Genomic DNA, 16,825 nt, shown 5'->3' on the forward strand with positions numbered 1-16,825 from the left:
GATTGAGTTATTTTAGGAGTAAAAAATTATTTGAGGGTAAAATAATTTTGAAGGGCTAGATGATGCCACGTGGCATCGCTGTAGATTGTATGATAATATAATTGACCCCAAGATATAACCTGTAAGGGTATAATTGGCCCTAAAGTATAACGAAGGGTATGAATGAACTATTTTTCAAAGTTCAAGGGTAATTTTGGCCCTTTTCCGATTAATTAATCACTCGAAATAAAAAAATTGAGAGAAGAAAGACACGAGAGGAACATGTGTGATTATGTCGACAGCACGTTCCAGGTCAGAGATTAGCACGGGGTTAAAAAAAAATTAACGGCAAGCATTTGTACATTTATTTAAAGCTTATAATTATAATACATGCTTTCTCCCTGAATTTGTAAAATAGGGGGAAATAAAAAAGTTGTTCTCACACACATTAACCTTGCAGGTAATATTTTTCATAATTTTAAATATGTCTTAGACACCCTGTGTTATTGTGTCGTAATGAGCGCTTTGATAGAATGCATTCTTTACTGTCACGTATCGTGTGTGTTTGGATAGAAACTTACTTATACCTAGTATTGATATCAACTAAACATAATGATGCGTTATACATAATATATGTCTTTCAAATATATTCTTATCACTAAACATAGTTAATTACATAGCAAATATTACACAAAGTTTCATACGTCCTTGTTACGGATATAAAACCAAATTAATGTCGACATAACATAACCAAGGCAAGGCGCGCGGCAATAATAGTCGTTAGGTAAGCTTCACATCAAACCAAATCAACACCATTGAATATTTATTAACAACATACATATACGTAAGAAATAAAATACTACTCCTCTAATATTACAAGCCACAAGGCATAATAAACAAATGAAGAATTGAACTTGAAGAGGCACCAAAAAGGCCTCAGGCTCAAAGAACTAGTACAAAGAGCCAAAAACAAACGAATAAATCTATTATCATACTGATCATTTTCAATGCTGAAAAAACTACTTCAAATTTGGTCTTTGTTGCCATTAATGACAGGTGGTAAATGGGTTGTAATAATACTGGCCGAGAACTCAAGAAAGATGATGAGACGCTGGCCTTGCCATCTTCTTCTTCAGATTATGCGAAACTATTAGTTGAATCGCCTATTCTTTTTTTCGTTCTTTCTCATAAAGCTGTTGATGCTGAGCTTGTTCAAATTCGCCGTGTAGCAGTTGAAGCCTTGGATAGTGGCGGTGAAGAAGTAGTTGATGAACTTAACCGGCGGTTTCACTTCTTGAAACTTGTTTATAAGTACCATTGCGCTGCTGAAGATGAGGTAAACATAACATACATATTTCTGAACTTATTTATTCATCAAGTTTAATTTTTATGCGGTGACTGTCAACACGAATTTTTACATTGTGAGGTCGTCTAAAAAGATAATTACATGTAGTCGTTCATATATAAAGAGAAAGTAGTTATATGAAAAATAAGGCAACTTCGTTACCTACTATAATATGTTCAAATGTACTCATAGGGTGAAAATAAGTCTTTTTTTTCTGGCAAGCAAACGCCAAAAAGATTTCTATTAACAGGGAAAAAAACAATGTTCATGCTCTTGTTTTTGTCTGATAGTTCACTCGATATACTAGTTCCTACTATATTTTAGACAGTGTTGAATAGAGAGACAGTTTTGGGCTTTCCAGCCGGGGAAATATTTTCCTTCATACCAAACACATCCACAGTTTTAAAATTCTTTACACTATGTTGATATAAGTTAGTAGTACTAAATTATTACGTTTTGCAATACCTTCCCTCAGGTGTGGTCAGACTTGAACTCAACTCTGATAGCAAGTTGAGTTGTGTCAAACATTTGGAGAGAGCTAAGATCCCTTTATGCACAGGGCAGAGTTCTGATTTTATATGCGACAACGCTACTTAAATTATTACAGAGTTCCTAATCATTTGATGTCTTTAAGGAATAAAGTTCACCGTACGGCGCGATGGTAACAAATTCAAAAAGGTCTCAAATTACTGCACAAACATTTAAATGTAGAGAATTGAATCGGGATATACTGATATCAACTCTGTACTTTTTTGTTTTGTGTCTTTCTAGTTTAACGGTAGTGTTTGACAAAAAGCCACAAAAAAACAGCACCCAAAATACTGGTATTTTGACAAAAAAGAAGGATACAGGTAGTTTCACCAAGAAATGTCATTTTTCATCAGTATACTCAGCTTACTGAAACTCTGAAAGCTATGATAAAAGTTTAGCATCCGTTAAGATACCTGCTGCAGATTTGTTAAGCCAAAATCTGAATATTAACATTGACAGGTCCTTTTTCAAGCACTAGATGCACAAGTGAAGAATGTGGTCTTCACATATTCACTTGAACACAGTAGTATAGATGAACTGTTCAGTTCCATCTTCGATTGCTTGGATCGCTTACAAAAGGAGAAAGAGGAGGCTCCGAAGCTCTTTAATGAACTTACATGCAGCATAGGTTCCATCCAGACAACAATTTCTCAGCATATGCTGAAAGAAGAGGAGCAGGTATTCACCAAATCTTCATTATCTACTTTTGATCTGAAGAGTAATCAATTTCTCGCTCGTAGGCCTCTATTGGTTTCGAAATGCCCTATTGCTTATTCAGATAAAATGAGTTCCGATTTCTCTATTACAAGCACTGAGAAGGAGAGATGAGTGAGTGTTCTGACATCTTTTAAATTTTACAGATTAAGTGTGGTAAATTATTGATGTACAACATTGCATGCCAATATAATCAGGATTATCACCTAGAGCCGATAATCTAAGGCAGTTCGAACCGCGTGGTAGGATAAGATGTTGATAACTATATAAGGAAATACAGCATAGATATTCTGATCCTTTTCTCTCTATATAGACACAATTTTAATTCTTTCCATTGTATGTTTGGTCCTTCTTTCTTGATGGAAAGATATGGTACTTAATCAAACTGCGCTGAAATTTCAATTCTTGTACGCTATCCAGTAGCAATTGAAGTGAGCGAATCACTTAATGAAGGGTGGAAGCAATTCGGAGACTTCAAAAGTATTACTTAATTTAGTCTTGTAAGAGATTTACATGCCAGTAGAAAATCTAGAGAACCTATTGAAGAAGCCAATAGAAAATCTAGAGAACTTATAGAAGAAACTAAGTTTTGATAATATTGCACCCAGAGCAGCTTAAATGGAGCGACATGGACTGTGAGATTCATATAGCCAACCCGGCTTTCTTAGGATCGAGGCATAGTTGTCATCGTTGAATTGTATTACGTATCCATGTGTAATAAAGTAGCTCCATATTTAGCTGAAAAGTTGATATTAACCCAAAATTTTGCTGATAGACTTAGAGCCTGTTTGGATGGGCTTAAAAAAAGCAGCTTATAAGCTGTTTTCAGCTTATAAGTTGTTTTAGATACGCTAGGCCAAACGGGCCAAATTATTTTTTTGACTTATTTTAAGCACAAAATGGCTTTAAGCTGATCAGCCAAACACTCAAAAAAGCTACTTTCAGCAACTTTTAAGCCAATCCAAACGGGCTCTTAATATACTGAAAACAGTTGAGTGCTCAAAGATGATATTATTAATTCTTAAAAGAAGATTACCGATTTCGCGTGATCTCTTTTTCCTGAAATCTCTAGCAAATAAAATCTCTGTGCAGATTTTTCCATTGATGATGCAGAAGTTCTCTTCCAAAGAGCAAGCTAGGCTTGTTTGGCAATACCTATGCAGCGTTCCTCTAATGATACTGGAGGATTTTATGCCATGGCTAACAGCTGGTCTTTCTTCAGATGAAAAGACAGACTTTCTGAATTTCATAAATTTTGTCGCACCTGAAGAGAAACTTATTCAAGAGGTAGATTTAAATTAATTCTCCATCGATATTGCTAACTTTAAATTCCTATCTCCTCTATCTAACTAGTTTGTGTCATTTTTTGAAGGTGTTCATCTCATGGCTTGATGATAACAAGGAAGCGTCTTTCAGGTCCTGCACAAAATATGGAAACGGAGCTAAATTTCATTATGGAAAAGCCAATATGAAGTACATATTTGAACTGGAAAAGCAGCAGCTGAATTCTTCAGAAGAACAGAATCCAATTGATGGTTTTCATATCTGGCATGCTGCTATTACACGAGATCTAAGAGTAATTATGGAGGAACTATATCAATTAAGAAGCTCGCTCTGTGTTTCGACCTTGTTATCCGTGGTTACACAGTTGAAGTTTTTTGCAGATGTGTTCACTTTCTACAGGTAAGTAGGCCATGCTCATTCAGTAACTTCTCAGCTAAATTCTTGTACTTGAAAAAAGTCAATGTGATCCTTTTTTTTTTTTTTTCTTTCTGAGTGTTGCTTTAATTTTCAGCAATGCTCTGGATCAAATCTACTATCCCTTGGTAGATCAACTGAACAAGGAATCCCTTTCTACTTTTCATGAACAATTTATTGAAAGAAGTCAAATTGAAGAACTGCAGAGATTGCTATACTATAAGCTGCATGAGGAGATACAATTAAGGGTCTTCATAGATATGCTTTGCCAGGAATTGGAATCATTTGTTGGGAAGATCAACAAAAAGCTGCTGTTTCTAGAAAACGAGGTATGCTGCCTTTCCAGCTGTAGTTTTACCATTACGTGACGGTGCCTGCCTTTTATGTAGTAAATATATATTAAGGACTAATTGACTTCATTTGTTAATAGACTCTTAATAATTTTCTATTTCTACTTTCAGCTACTTCTTCACAATTAGGGTGTTTCCTAAGTAGTTGGAAACTAGACTTTATGTTGACTTTTGTTCTTCTGGTTTCGTTCAGGTTTTTGTGTTCATTAGAGAGACCTTCAGTCATGAATTGCAGCTGTGGTTGTTGTACATGACCCTGCATGTGTTGCCACTTGGGTTCCTAAAGTGCATGATTATTTGGTTCTCTGCTCATTTATCTGAGGATGAGTCCAAAATGATATTGAACAATATAAAGTTGGAATCTGCTGATGTTAACAAGTCATTTTCTACTCTCTTATATGAGTGGGTTCGGATGGGTTATTCTGGCAAAATTTCTGTTGAGAAGTTCAGAAAAGATCTGGAAGAAATGTTCAGTAGCAGAAGCTATTTGTTTGAAAAGTGGAGTAAGAACTCAGGAAGTTGTTCCTCGCACTCGGAAATGCAATCCTCTGATAGATCTAAGACTGCATTACTGGGACCAAATTCAGCCATGACGTTAAGTAATTTGAGAAATCATGATACACCTTATTCTAATGGGATCAATCTTCATATATTTTTCTCAGATTCACTGAAAAACTTATGCTGCCTTCCTGAAACTGCTGCTGATGGTATGGGATTTTCCAGTCTTGATGTAAAACCTATTGACTTCTTCCATTTCTTCCACAAGGCCCTGAAAAAAGATTTGCAGTATGTTCTTTCTGTGTCAGTTAAGTTGACTGAAAATGTGGGAATTCTTGCTGAATTCGAAAGATGCTTCAATCACGTACGATTTCTATATCAGCTGCATAGTAAATCCGAGGATGAAATTGCCTTTCCTGCCTTGGAATCTAAGGGACAACTCCAAAATATCAGCCATTCATATGGAATTGACCATAAATTGGAGGTTGAGCAGTTCGACAAAATATCTATCATTTTAAGTGAGATCACCAGTTTGCAAGGTAATAAGCTGAAATACAAGATGTTGTGTTTAAATCTACATGATGCATGCATATCTATGCATAAAACACTCACCGATCACATCTATCGTGAAGAAGTTGAACTTTGGCCGCTATTCAAAGAACATTTTTCTGTTGAGGAACAAGAAAATATTATCGGAGACATGCTTGGGAGAACCAAAGCGGAGAGTCTACAAGAAATGATCCCCTGGTTGATGGCATCTTTGACACCAGAAGAACAGCAAGGCATTATGTCGATCTGGCAAAAAGTCACAAAGAATACGAAGTTTTTTGAGTGGCTGGGAGAGTGGTGGGAAGGCATACAGAGAGATGAGAGTGTAAATGCAGAGAAGGAATCAAAGGATTCTCTTTCATTGGCTGTTGATCCTTTAGAAGTTGTTTCTACATATTTGTCAAGAGATGATTTCAGGAGTTCAAGCATCTGCCACAAAAAAAGCGAGAACTATTCACTGACAGAGTCTGCTGATCATGATGTTGATAAAACCAAGAATGCCAAGGGGAACAAAATTGTTGATCTACCTGGAGGTATAACACAGCATTCTACTGAGGTTGACAAGAAGAGATGCAACGACACGATTGGCATGGGTGATCAGAGAGAGACAACTTGTCAGGATATAAAATTATGTGAGAAGTCTAGGCAAAAGGAGAACCATCTAATGCTGACTCAAGACAAGCTGGTTGATGTAATAAGAAGAGTATCATGTGACTCCTCGTTGGATTCTGAAAAGAAATCATACCTCATGCAGAGCTTGCTGATGAGGCAAATACATTTTCAACTTCTTGCATTATCTAGTTTTTTGGTTTATCTTTGTCTATGAGTTCTTCCAGAACCTTTAGCAGCTATAAAAATTTTGACTGCAAAAATAATATGTTAGAAAATACAGTGATTATACAATTTAGATATCCAGGAGGATAAATATTTGAACTTTTATCTAGTGAATCTTAGAAAAAACGAAGTCAATTTTCCTCTGGATTATTGGGAATATTATTAAGTGACCTACATTTGTTCTAGAATCCTTGGAATGGCAATTTGTTGACATTTAAATATACAAACGATTCTACTACTATACTGTAGATAAATGCAAAAGCACCTATACTTCTCTTTTTTTCTCTAGAATTCAGTTTATTTCTTCTGCCTCTTTTATTTGACTTGACTTTATATTGGTTCTTCAGCCAATGGATTTTGACACAGAAGAAATCTCATTCAGAGGCTGCTATTGCATACGATAAGGAGAAAATCAATGGTCAATGTCCGTCATTTCTTGATAAAACCGAATCAGTTTTTGGTTGCAAGCATTACAAGAGGAACTGCAAGCTACTTGCTCCATGTTGTAATGAGCTTTTTCCATGTATACGGTGTCACGACGAAATTACTGATCATTGTCTGGACAGGTGTGAGTGGGATGCACTTGGTCTCCATGCCTATTGGCAACTTCAAGACTTTCTTTTTTTTTTTTTTTTCCCCTGCTGATGGGTGTATCCCAACTCTTGTTATGACATGCTTGCAGAAAATCTATCACCCAGATGATGTGCATGAAATGCTTGAAGATACAACCTATCTGTCCCAGTTGCTCAACTCTCTCTTGCCACAGTTTCTCCATGGCTAAATACTATTGCAGAATCTGCAAAGTGTTTGACGACGACAGGTGAGAAATCGAGTTTACATTCTTCTGATTATCTTGTGGGGATTATGTCCCCTCACCATATAGTTCCTTCTGCTAATAGCAGCTAAGGTGGAAAAATTCATAAACGGGTAATCAGTGCCTGCCTGAAGTTCAGAGTTTAACTTCTATACGCCGACTACATATAAAAATATTACACTATCAAATAACCTCAAAAATAATTACAGATTTACAGGTAACTATCCATAATAAGAGAGATTAGTAATTTAGATAATAAGGCAGGTTACCTACTACAACAGGTTAAAATTATACTGATAACGTAAAGAAGGTTTATGCCTGTTCACTAATTCTGAACTTAGTTATTTCGAACTTCATAGACTAGCATTTGTCTGTTCCAACAAATTACTGCAGAGTGCTTCATTCACTAATTCTGGCTTCAACTTTGCGAACAGACAGATATACCACTGTCCTTTCTGCAATTTATGCCGATTGGGGAAGGGATTGGGCATCGGATACTTTCATTGCATGACCTGCAATGCTTGCATGTCAAAGGCTCTCTCTGTTCACACATGTCGAGAGAAGTTCTTGGAGGATAACTGTCCAATCTGCCATGAGGACATCTTCACTTCAGCCTCTCCTGTTAAGGCACTTCCTTGTGGTCATGTGATGCACTCTACATGTTTTCTGGTATTAAAAATCATACAAAGTTCCTTAGTTAACTAAAACTAAATGGACTTTCCCACTGTATTGCTTATCTTTTCTTCTTTATTATCTTTTTCTTTTTCTAATTTTAGGACTACACGTACACGCATTATACATGCCCAATCTGTAGCAAGACACTTGGGGATGTGAAGGTCAGCAAACTATTTAATGTGAAAGCTCATTAAACTGTTTTGTGGTTAAAAAATTTTATTCAATATTTAGCTCATTTGATGCTCAATTTCAGGTGCTCTTTGAGGCGTTAGATGCATTTATGTCCGAGGAGAAAATTCCCGAGGAGTATGCTGGCCAGATTCAGGTTCATTCAAATCATGTATTGTGTTTCCATATACGAATATCTTTCTGAATTGGGGTTAATGTGATATCAATCCTCTTGACACTGAGAAGGTTACATACAGGTTATTTTATGCAATGATTGTCAAAAGAGAGGAACTGCTTCCTTCCACTGGCACTATCATAAGTGTTCACATTGTGGTTCATATAACACAAGGCTTATATGATCAAAATCCAGAGTTTGTGCGAAAAGCTGATTTTGTGCTCCCTGTCGAGAGGCGGATCCATGATTTTAGGTTTATGGGTGTTTTGAATAGAACAGGATAACAACGTGATCAGGGATAGGTTATTTATACATATTAAGTGGATTTTCTTCACACAAATATAAAATCTGAGCCAAAACTACTGGTTTATGGCGAACCCCCAACTTCAGTGATAGATCATCCTGTCCCAGACAGTTGAGAAAGTGTTGCAGATATTCACCTTGAATGCTTGGGATGCATGAAGCAGTTCTGTTTTTTCATAGTCGATGAATAATGTATATGCTTCTTTTTCTTCAATCATCCTATGTTAAATTGCAACGATTCTTGGGTTCTGATTCATCATCAGTACTAACAGTGAGAATACTAACTCCTAACATGGATAGATTTTGAGTGAGATAATAAAGAAAAGGCTGAAATAAGTGTCTTTCTTCATTTTTGTCTAATGTATTCCAGACAGTTTTTTCATAATTGAGTAATGAATTGTATCAGACTTGATCTACATTGAGCATGATTGTCTCTTAAATCCAAACGCCTATGTATCCTCTGATTATTATTCCGTCATACTATCCTCTTTTTTTTTTTTTTTTGTTTAACCATTTGATATTTGGAACCTAGTGACCCGACTAATTCTGATTTATGATGCATGGACCCATTAATAGAGAAGTGCTCCCTACCAAGAATTTCGGGGCAAGTCCACAAATAGTCATCTTAGGACCCTTAAAATTTAGCCGAAATTTACAAAGTTTTTAAGTTTAGCCGCCTCAGAACTAACTTCATATGTGCAATGTCTGAAGTTGAAATCGCGGGTCTAAAGTCTCTGACAATGCAGTTCAAATTCAGACATGAGGTCTGAATTTAGGCTTTGGCAATTCAGGTTTGAAATTCACGAAGTAATGCTTGCAAAAGCTGGTTACTTTAGAAAAAGTAGAATTGTTTCTCTGGCCAGCAAAATTTGTTGTTGTAAATAGCAACCCATATTGTTGTCTTTTCAAATTTCCTTAACAGGATTGCACACACCACCTCCGTATGTATCAAATGAGTGGTGAAATTCCTTTTGCTCTTAAACCTTGTGTATTTATTTCCATTTCTATATATGTAAACCATACAAGTACATGTGTGAAGTTGCAACGCAGAAGAAGAGTATCATAAACAGAGGTCTGAAGTTTGTCAACGCTGGCTAAAGTTTAAATAGCTTTAAAATCGGCCATCTTTTAGATAATACCATCACAAGCGACTACACGAATAGCTGATTTTGGGACCCCTACTTATTTCGCAATAGGAGTTTAAATTTTTGTAAGTTTAGTCACTCCAGACTTATGCGACTAAAGTTGAAAAAGCAGTGTACACAGTTACAACTTACGGACATGTAAATCTGAAGTTGTAGTTATCTGAAGTCGGGTGAAATATGTTTCCACTTACAGTCTTAATTCACCTCTACCAGTATTTTCACGTTTTCCCAATAACACCTACAATGTTATCAAGCTTTTCCAACAACAGTCACAACAACCAGCGCTTTTGTCTAAAGGTTTAGGGCAAAAAGTATCCACTTTTTGTATATATTAAGGTTTATTTCAGTTAAGGGGTATATATCACGGATTAAAATAGCTCAACCCGTATAAATCATTAAAGACCACTTTGGTCATATTCGCGATTTTTAGGTGTTGCTTAAGTGTCCGTTTCTACCACTTGAAAAGAGAATCCGCGACTTAAGTAACACAAAAAACAAAAAGTTGAACCAAACTAGCACAAAAACAAAAACAAAAAAAATACATTACTAGTTTTCACGCACGAAATTAGTGCGTGAAAGGACCAAACTGCAAAAATCCAGTTTCGGCCTTTCACGCACGAATTTTGTGCGTGATAGGGTTTCTCGTTTTGTTTTTTTTTTTTTGTGTGTTACCTTTCCAATCACGTTTTTTTCCATACTTTGGGAAAAGATTAGTCATGTTTCAAAACCCCAAAATATCAATATTTTATATAAAACTTAATATCTTTTTTTGCTTACAATAATGTCGGCTCATTATATCAAGTCCACCTAAACGTTTGGATCGTCGTTTTAGGGGTTCTAAAGTGCCCCGAAGTAAGTTTTGAAACTTAAGTTTTGAAACTTGTCATATTTATAGGGTTTTGATTTAAGTGTTTTATTATATTTGAATGTACAAATTTAAATATTTGATTTAATAATAATTCATCCAATACGAGAGGTTTATACTAATTAAAAAATAATTCATTCCATTTAATTACAATACTAATTTAAAGCAATACAATAATAAATTACAATAACAATACAATCTTTAAATTCTAGAGGTTCTATTACTTCGAGACGTGCTTGTACTACCACGGCCTTGTTGCCCACACGAACGATTGTCATGGCCATATTGCTTACATATAGGGCATTTGCGAGAGTAAGTTCTTTCACTAACATCCATTTGATTGGGTCTACGACTCTGTGAGTTAATGCCCAATTTTCTGATGTAATCCTTGTTAGCAACCATTGAAAACGGCTCGTTTGGCCAATAAGCTTCATTACCAAGTGGGTGGAATTGGCCGGAATATGCTCTAAGGTAACTGTGGACCTTGTATTTCCCCGCCACATAATTTGTTACCGTTTTTCTCATTCTCTCGAAGCACTTGACAAAGATGAGAACACGGCACGTGGTACGTTTGCCACTTACCACAAGTGCATGTTCTTGTTGCCTCATAAACGGTATGCACGTTTCCACCCTTACCGTTGTAATAACCCGTCCTAACTTCATACACATGTTGAATTGGGTCATACTCGGTCATTTGGTGACGCTCACATTTTTTTCTATAATGCTCCATAGTTTTGAAGGGCTTTGGCATCCATGTCCCGCCGTCGGCTAATATCGCTTCCGGCTCGCCTTGTCCTAACCACAAATCGCTCCACCACCTCGCTTGAAAGTCATTCTCACCATTGCGGTGACGGATGTAGTCCTCGAGCGATTTCAAAGCAAGCCATTGAAAGACTCGAGCCGTTTGTTGTGAGCATGCCCCATCTTTTGCCTCCATCACATTTAAGCGTCCATTTTTCAACTTTGAGCTTCATCAACCAAACGTATGCGGGTTCACTCACCGCTTCGATCGCATCCATTTTTGCAGCCCATTTTTCGTTGTCGATGCTCCATCGCAATTTCCCCACATCAATTTGTTTAGAGTGCCATTGTGAAACGTTGATTGCAAATTTGCCTTCAAGTGCCTTAAACAATAGCGATGGTAAACAAAGGAGCAGGTCGCCACCCCGTAAATTATCCATATTGTGCACTATGCCTTTATGACGATCGTACAACACACATATACCTAAGCATTTATCCTTAATAACATGAGTTTTCAAATGGGTCAAAAAGATCCCCCATGTGTCGTTGCTCTCGTTAGCGGCAATTGCGAAAGCAAGAGGAAATATTGACCCATTGGCATCCATTCCTATTGCAATTAGGATACTTGATGTCGTAGGCACAATATACATGCGTACCATCTATGGATATCCTTTCGGCTACATGAGCAAAACCATCAATGCATGGTTTGAATGTCCAAAATACGAAGTTGAAGATTTTACCCTCTATAAGCCGCCACTCTACAACGGTACCACGATTAAAATGTTGTAGTAGCCGCCATATACCTCGGGCGCCGATTGAAAAGAAGTATGCCAATTTCCAAAGACCATCTCAAAAGCACGTCTACGCCCGAGAAATCCCTTTTCGTTGCTTATAGTTTTACTATATACGGTTTGAACGTTTCGAATACAATCTTTAATGGGGAACCTGCACAAGTTTCAACAAACAATATTTAGTAATGATCTTTCAATTGATATAAGACATATAATGTACTAGGTAGGATAAGTTACCTTGGCGTTTCAGCAATGTCTTTAAGTAACACTTGAGCAATCATGTTTGTATGCAAAAAATATATATTATTTACGATAAATTTTACAACACTAATGTATATACACTATCGATGATGGGTCCCACATGTAGTATGTCGGACACTATCCCTAAGCCTAAGGCTCATACCATCCCCATCGCCCTCGTCATAGTCTCCATTGCCCTTTTTCCTCTTAATAACCGGGCGCTCCAAGTCATGATCATCATCTCTTCGCCTAGCCCGTGCTCCCTCGACTCAGTAACGTGCTTCTTCGGGATCCGGTCCGGCCGGCACGCCGAACCTCAGGCTGGGTTAGGTCTGGTGTCTCGACCTCTACCTTGTCGGGAGTCGCCACCTCAGGCGCCGAAGGATGAACCTGAAAAGTATATAGTAATTAGTACCATTTATTATTTATATTGAATACATTAACGTTATTTATTTAATAGAACTTGTGTCAACGGGCGCCCGAGCAGCTCCGAGATGGGTCCGTAGGCTCCGAGACGATGGTGTGTGGTGGTGAATATGAGATAGTCTCCTAGATGGGTCGCTCCGTGGACCCACGGGCGTAGAACAATGAATACGAAATAATATATAAATAATTTAGGTTTGATTTATTCTAAAATGAACCTGAAATAAACAAATAATTAATAAATTATTTTACTTTATTGTAAAAGTCAAACCTGTGTGTCGACGGCCTCCTGAGATGCCTGGTGAGAGGGCTCCTGAGCGGCCCCCGGAGCAGGAGATGCAGATGGTGCCATATCAAATACGAAGTCCTCGAACATGGAGTCGTCGAAGTGTAAATGTAGGCCACCCTGTAGATCACGAACCGGCCGCTCACCCTGTGGATCACGAACTGGTCGATGTGAAAGTGAAGGCCAGGGCACATAACCTGAAAAAGGGTCTGGCGTATACAGAGGTGTCTGTGAAGTCGACGGCCGGGAATGAGAAGTCGATTGGATATCTGTAGTTGCCGGCCGGTAAGAACTCGGCTGGATCTCTGTAGTCGACGGAGCCTCATCACCTCTGCCGGCCCCTACCACTGGCGATGGCCGGCGATGGCCACCAGCCTCCTTGGCGACCACGACCACCTGTCGCCCCTAGGCGGGGCACCGGAACACGCTCATGGAGACGCTCAAAGTCATGTGTCCGTCTCGCGCCCGGCCTCGGCAAGCTCAATCATCCGTGCTGCATACTCCGCTGTCTCGGGGGCCTCCGTACGGGCAGTGCTCTCATAGCGCATCGTCTGAACGGTCCGTACCTGCATATGTTTGCAAATATTAATAATTGAATAAATTTGTAAAGTAGTACATAAGACGATGGTTTAAGTTTAAGACTAATAAAACTTACCGGCCGCCTCGTACGCTCCGCGAGAGCTATATATCCCGTGCCATCCGGAGGACGCCACGGGGGCTAATAACAATGACGCGAGCGATCCGTATGTACCACCTACGTACACACGGATGGGAGTGTCGTGTCCGACCACCGCTAGGCTCGCCATCCTCACATCCCAACTCCGGACCCGCCGCCGCATATGGAGTCGTCACGCATCATCGACGCCCGCACGCTCGTCCCTCGCATAAAGGGTCATGCTCCCAAACCGTAGCCGCAGGTATATTCTGTACATACCCAAACTGTCGTAACACGCGGTCGGGCGCGTGATACTCAACGATATCCATATATATCAATGGACACCGCGACATCCACATGTGCTGACCAGCCCTACAAAACGCCGGCAGCTCATCCAAAATATGATCATACGACGTCCATATAAAAGCCTGTAAAAATAATTGAACTAGTTAACAACAAAAGACTAAAATAGTAGCTATGTGGTCTAGCGTGTGGATCCAAAATATGAACATACCGTCTGCGCCGTCATGCGATCTAGCTGATCCCTAAACGGGAGAAGGCTGTGGTGCGTCTCCACACGTCGGCGTACGCCTCGCGACCAACTCCGCGCGTATGGCATCGGGACAGTAAGATAGTCAGCGGGAGGGTCAGCTGGTATGGGCTGAAAAGGTCTCAACCTAGTCCACACCCATATCTGATATAGTCATTTAAAAAAAAATTATCAGTCGTTTAAAAAAATATATTTTGTGTTTAATTACACACACTTAAATATATTACCCGAAGGGAGCGAGCAAAATGCAGGACCCTACCCCTCGTGCCCATAGAACATCGGCAGAATCCTCGATACATATAGCCCAAAGACGCAGCGCCTTCTAACTATAACATCCTATCTCGGCGAGATCGTCAATATACCGAAGATACCTCAAGCTCATACGCGAACCCGAAGTGTTCGGGGAATAGGATGGCCCCGAATATGATGAGTAGGTATAGACGCACACGTCGGTCAACATCGTACCGAGGCATGTCCTCTCCAATCGGATGTCGCATGTCCGCGAGGCGCAAGCGAGCGTAAAGGGCCGACAACAAAAGCCGACTCGCCGTAAATATGACCATCCGTAGCCGCGAAACCGGGTGAGCCTAATCAACTCATCCCGCAAGGCGGCGGCACAGAGGCTCCTCAATATACAATGGGCGTCCATCAACTGTAGCCCATAAATGACCTCCACATCCTGAAGGGTAATGGTAGCCTCACCGGTGCGGAGATGAAATGTGTGCGTCTCCGGTCGCCACCTCTCAATCAATGCCGTCACTAGCGACCTATCGTGCTATACCCGACTAACTTCGACGCACCGGTAGATACCGCCCCGACGTAGTATATCCAGGACACGAGGATGTGGGGGGCGAGCAGCTAAGATCTCCTATGCCGAGTCCCCTGTCGGCACGGACACCGAGACTCGGTGCCACAGGTGTCGGATGTCCATATATGTTGCGACCTATGCTCGGCCGAAGATACAAAGAATCCTCTCGGTCGAAGGGCCCCGGATCAAGAGGGTGGTGATCCATCTATTTTACGCATTTTAAATCAATCATTAACAAGTAGTATTAGTATTAGTTATGTAATCTTTTATCGAAAATTTTATTAAGGATTGTGGTGACCCATCTGTTTTACGTATTTTAAATCAATCATTAACAAGTAATATTAGTTATGTAATCTTTTATCGAAAATTTTATTAAGGATTGTGGTGACCCATCCGTTTGATTTAATTTTAAATAAATCATTAACAAGTAATATTAGTTATGTAATCTTTTATAGGAAATTATATTAAGGGTTTTCAATCCTAAGCTACGGGTTATGAATCCTAAACTAAGGGTTTTCAATCCTAAACAATAAAGATAAGTCAAATAATTAACAACTAGTTAGCATACAATTAGTATAAATAATTAATAAATAAACAATTAACTAACTAATCAAATAATTAACAAGTTATTATCATATATTTAATAAATAAACAATTAAGTAACTAATCAAAAAATTAATAAATTATTATCATATATTTAACAAATAAACAATTAATTAACTAATGAAACAATTAAGAAATTATTAACAAATAAACAATTGGCTTAACAAAATTAAATAAATAATTAGCCGTCTAACAATTAATAAATACTTAAGTCGCTAATCGAACAATTAACAAATACTAAATAAACAAGCAATAAATAATTAACTAATTAACAATAGATAAACAAATAAAAAAAATAAAAAAATAAAAACGAAAAAATGGGCAGTCCCAACCGTGCATACGGACTGCCCAAAAACGCACAAAAAAAATGCGCAAAACGAGTAATCCACCACAGTTACACAATGACCATGCTTAGGGTAATAATATATTTAATAATGTAATAGAAAATTCATAGTGAAATACCTAGATTGAAGCTTTTTTTGAGTTTTTGAAATGTGTTCTACGCCGCTCTATTCCGAAATCCAACCTTAGAAACTTGTTCCTACACTTCAATATACCAAGAATATTGAGTTTTGGATTGAAAAATAACACGAAATTAGTGTTTTAAGGGGGTTGGGACCACTGATAAGGGGGTTTAATGGCGGGTGGGGGAGGGGGACAAGTCGGGTCTGTGGTGGGGAAGAAGGAGGGGACGATTTATGGTCACCCCATTCACGCACGAAATTCGTGCGTGAAACCTAGTATTGTATTTTATTTTATTTTTTGTGGTAGTTTGGTTCAACTTTTGGTTTTTTGTACTACTTTAAGTCGCGGATTCCTTGAAAAGACCGCAGGAAAAAACATGACGTTCTTTTGCATGTATCTACGTTAATCCAAAAGTACGGCCGCTAGCTTAATATACATATATTACATATAGCCGTGTAGGCTATTATTATTTTTTTAGCGGACAGCGGAAAAAAAAATGGCTCTAATCCACGATAATTTAACAAGTTTGAGATTGAGACGGGTTTATTGGAACCGACTCAAATTTTAGTTCTTCCCATTTACGTTAGCTACACATGTTGTGACTCGTATGTTGTGGCCTT

The 16,825-nt window shown here is 38.4% G+C and overlaps 1 protein-coding gene across 5 annotated transcripts; it reads left to right on the top strand.

The window, feature by feature from the left end:
• The first annotated feature begins 865 nt into the window (after positions 1-865).
• On the top strand, positions 866-9,100 carry LOC132043330 (zinc finger protein BRUTUS-like At1g74770). 5 transcript variants are annotated; one of them, XM_059433830.1, is made up of 12 exons: positions 870-1,315; positions 2,315-2,533; positions 3,662-3,856; positions 3,942-4,252; positions 4,365-4,596; positions 4,811-6,432; positions 6,846-7,064; positions 7,181-7,318; positions 7,747-7,981; positions 8,089-8,148; positions 8,241-8,327; positions 8,402-9,100. In XM_059433830.1, exons 1-12 carry the CDS (start codon positions 1,043-1,045, stop codon positions 8,612-8,614), a joined length of 3,804 nt encoding a protein of 1,267 aa, XP_059289813.1. In that variant the 5' UTR covers positions 870-1,042; the 3' UTR covers positions 8,615-9,100. The 5 variants fall into 5 exon arrangements, with proteins under 5 accessions (XP_059289817.1, XP_059289813.1, XP_059289814.1 ...); XM_059433831.1 differs by having other exon boundaries at positions 8,413-9,100; XM_059433832.1 differs by having other exon boundaries at positions 871-1,315; positions 8,241-8,312; positions 8,413-9,100.
• Positions 9,101-16,825: the final 7,725 nt, after the last annotated feature.

The sequence above is a fragment of the Lycium ferocissimum genome, unplaced genomic scaffold (genome assembly GCF_029784015.1).
Source record: "Lycium ferocissimum isolate CSIRO_LF1 unplaced genomic scaffold, AGI_CSIRO_Lferr_CH_V1 ctg2309, whole genome shotgun sequence".
In the NCBI taxonomy this organism is placed as follows: domain Eukaryota; kingdom Viridiplantae; phylum Streptophyta; class Magnoliopsida; order Solanales; family Solanaceae; genus Lycium; species Lycium ferocissimum.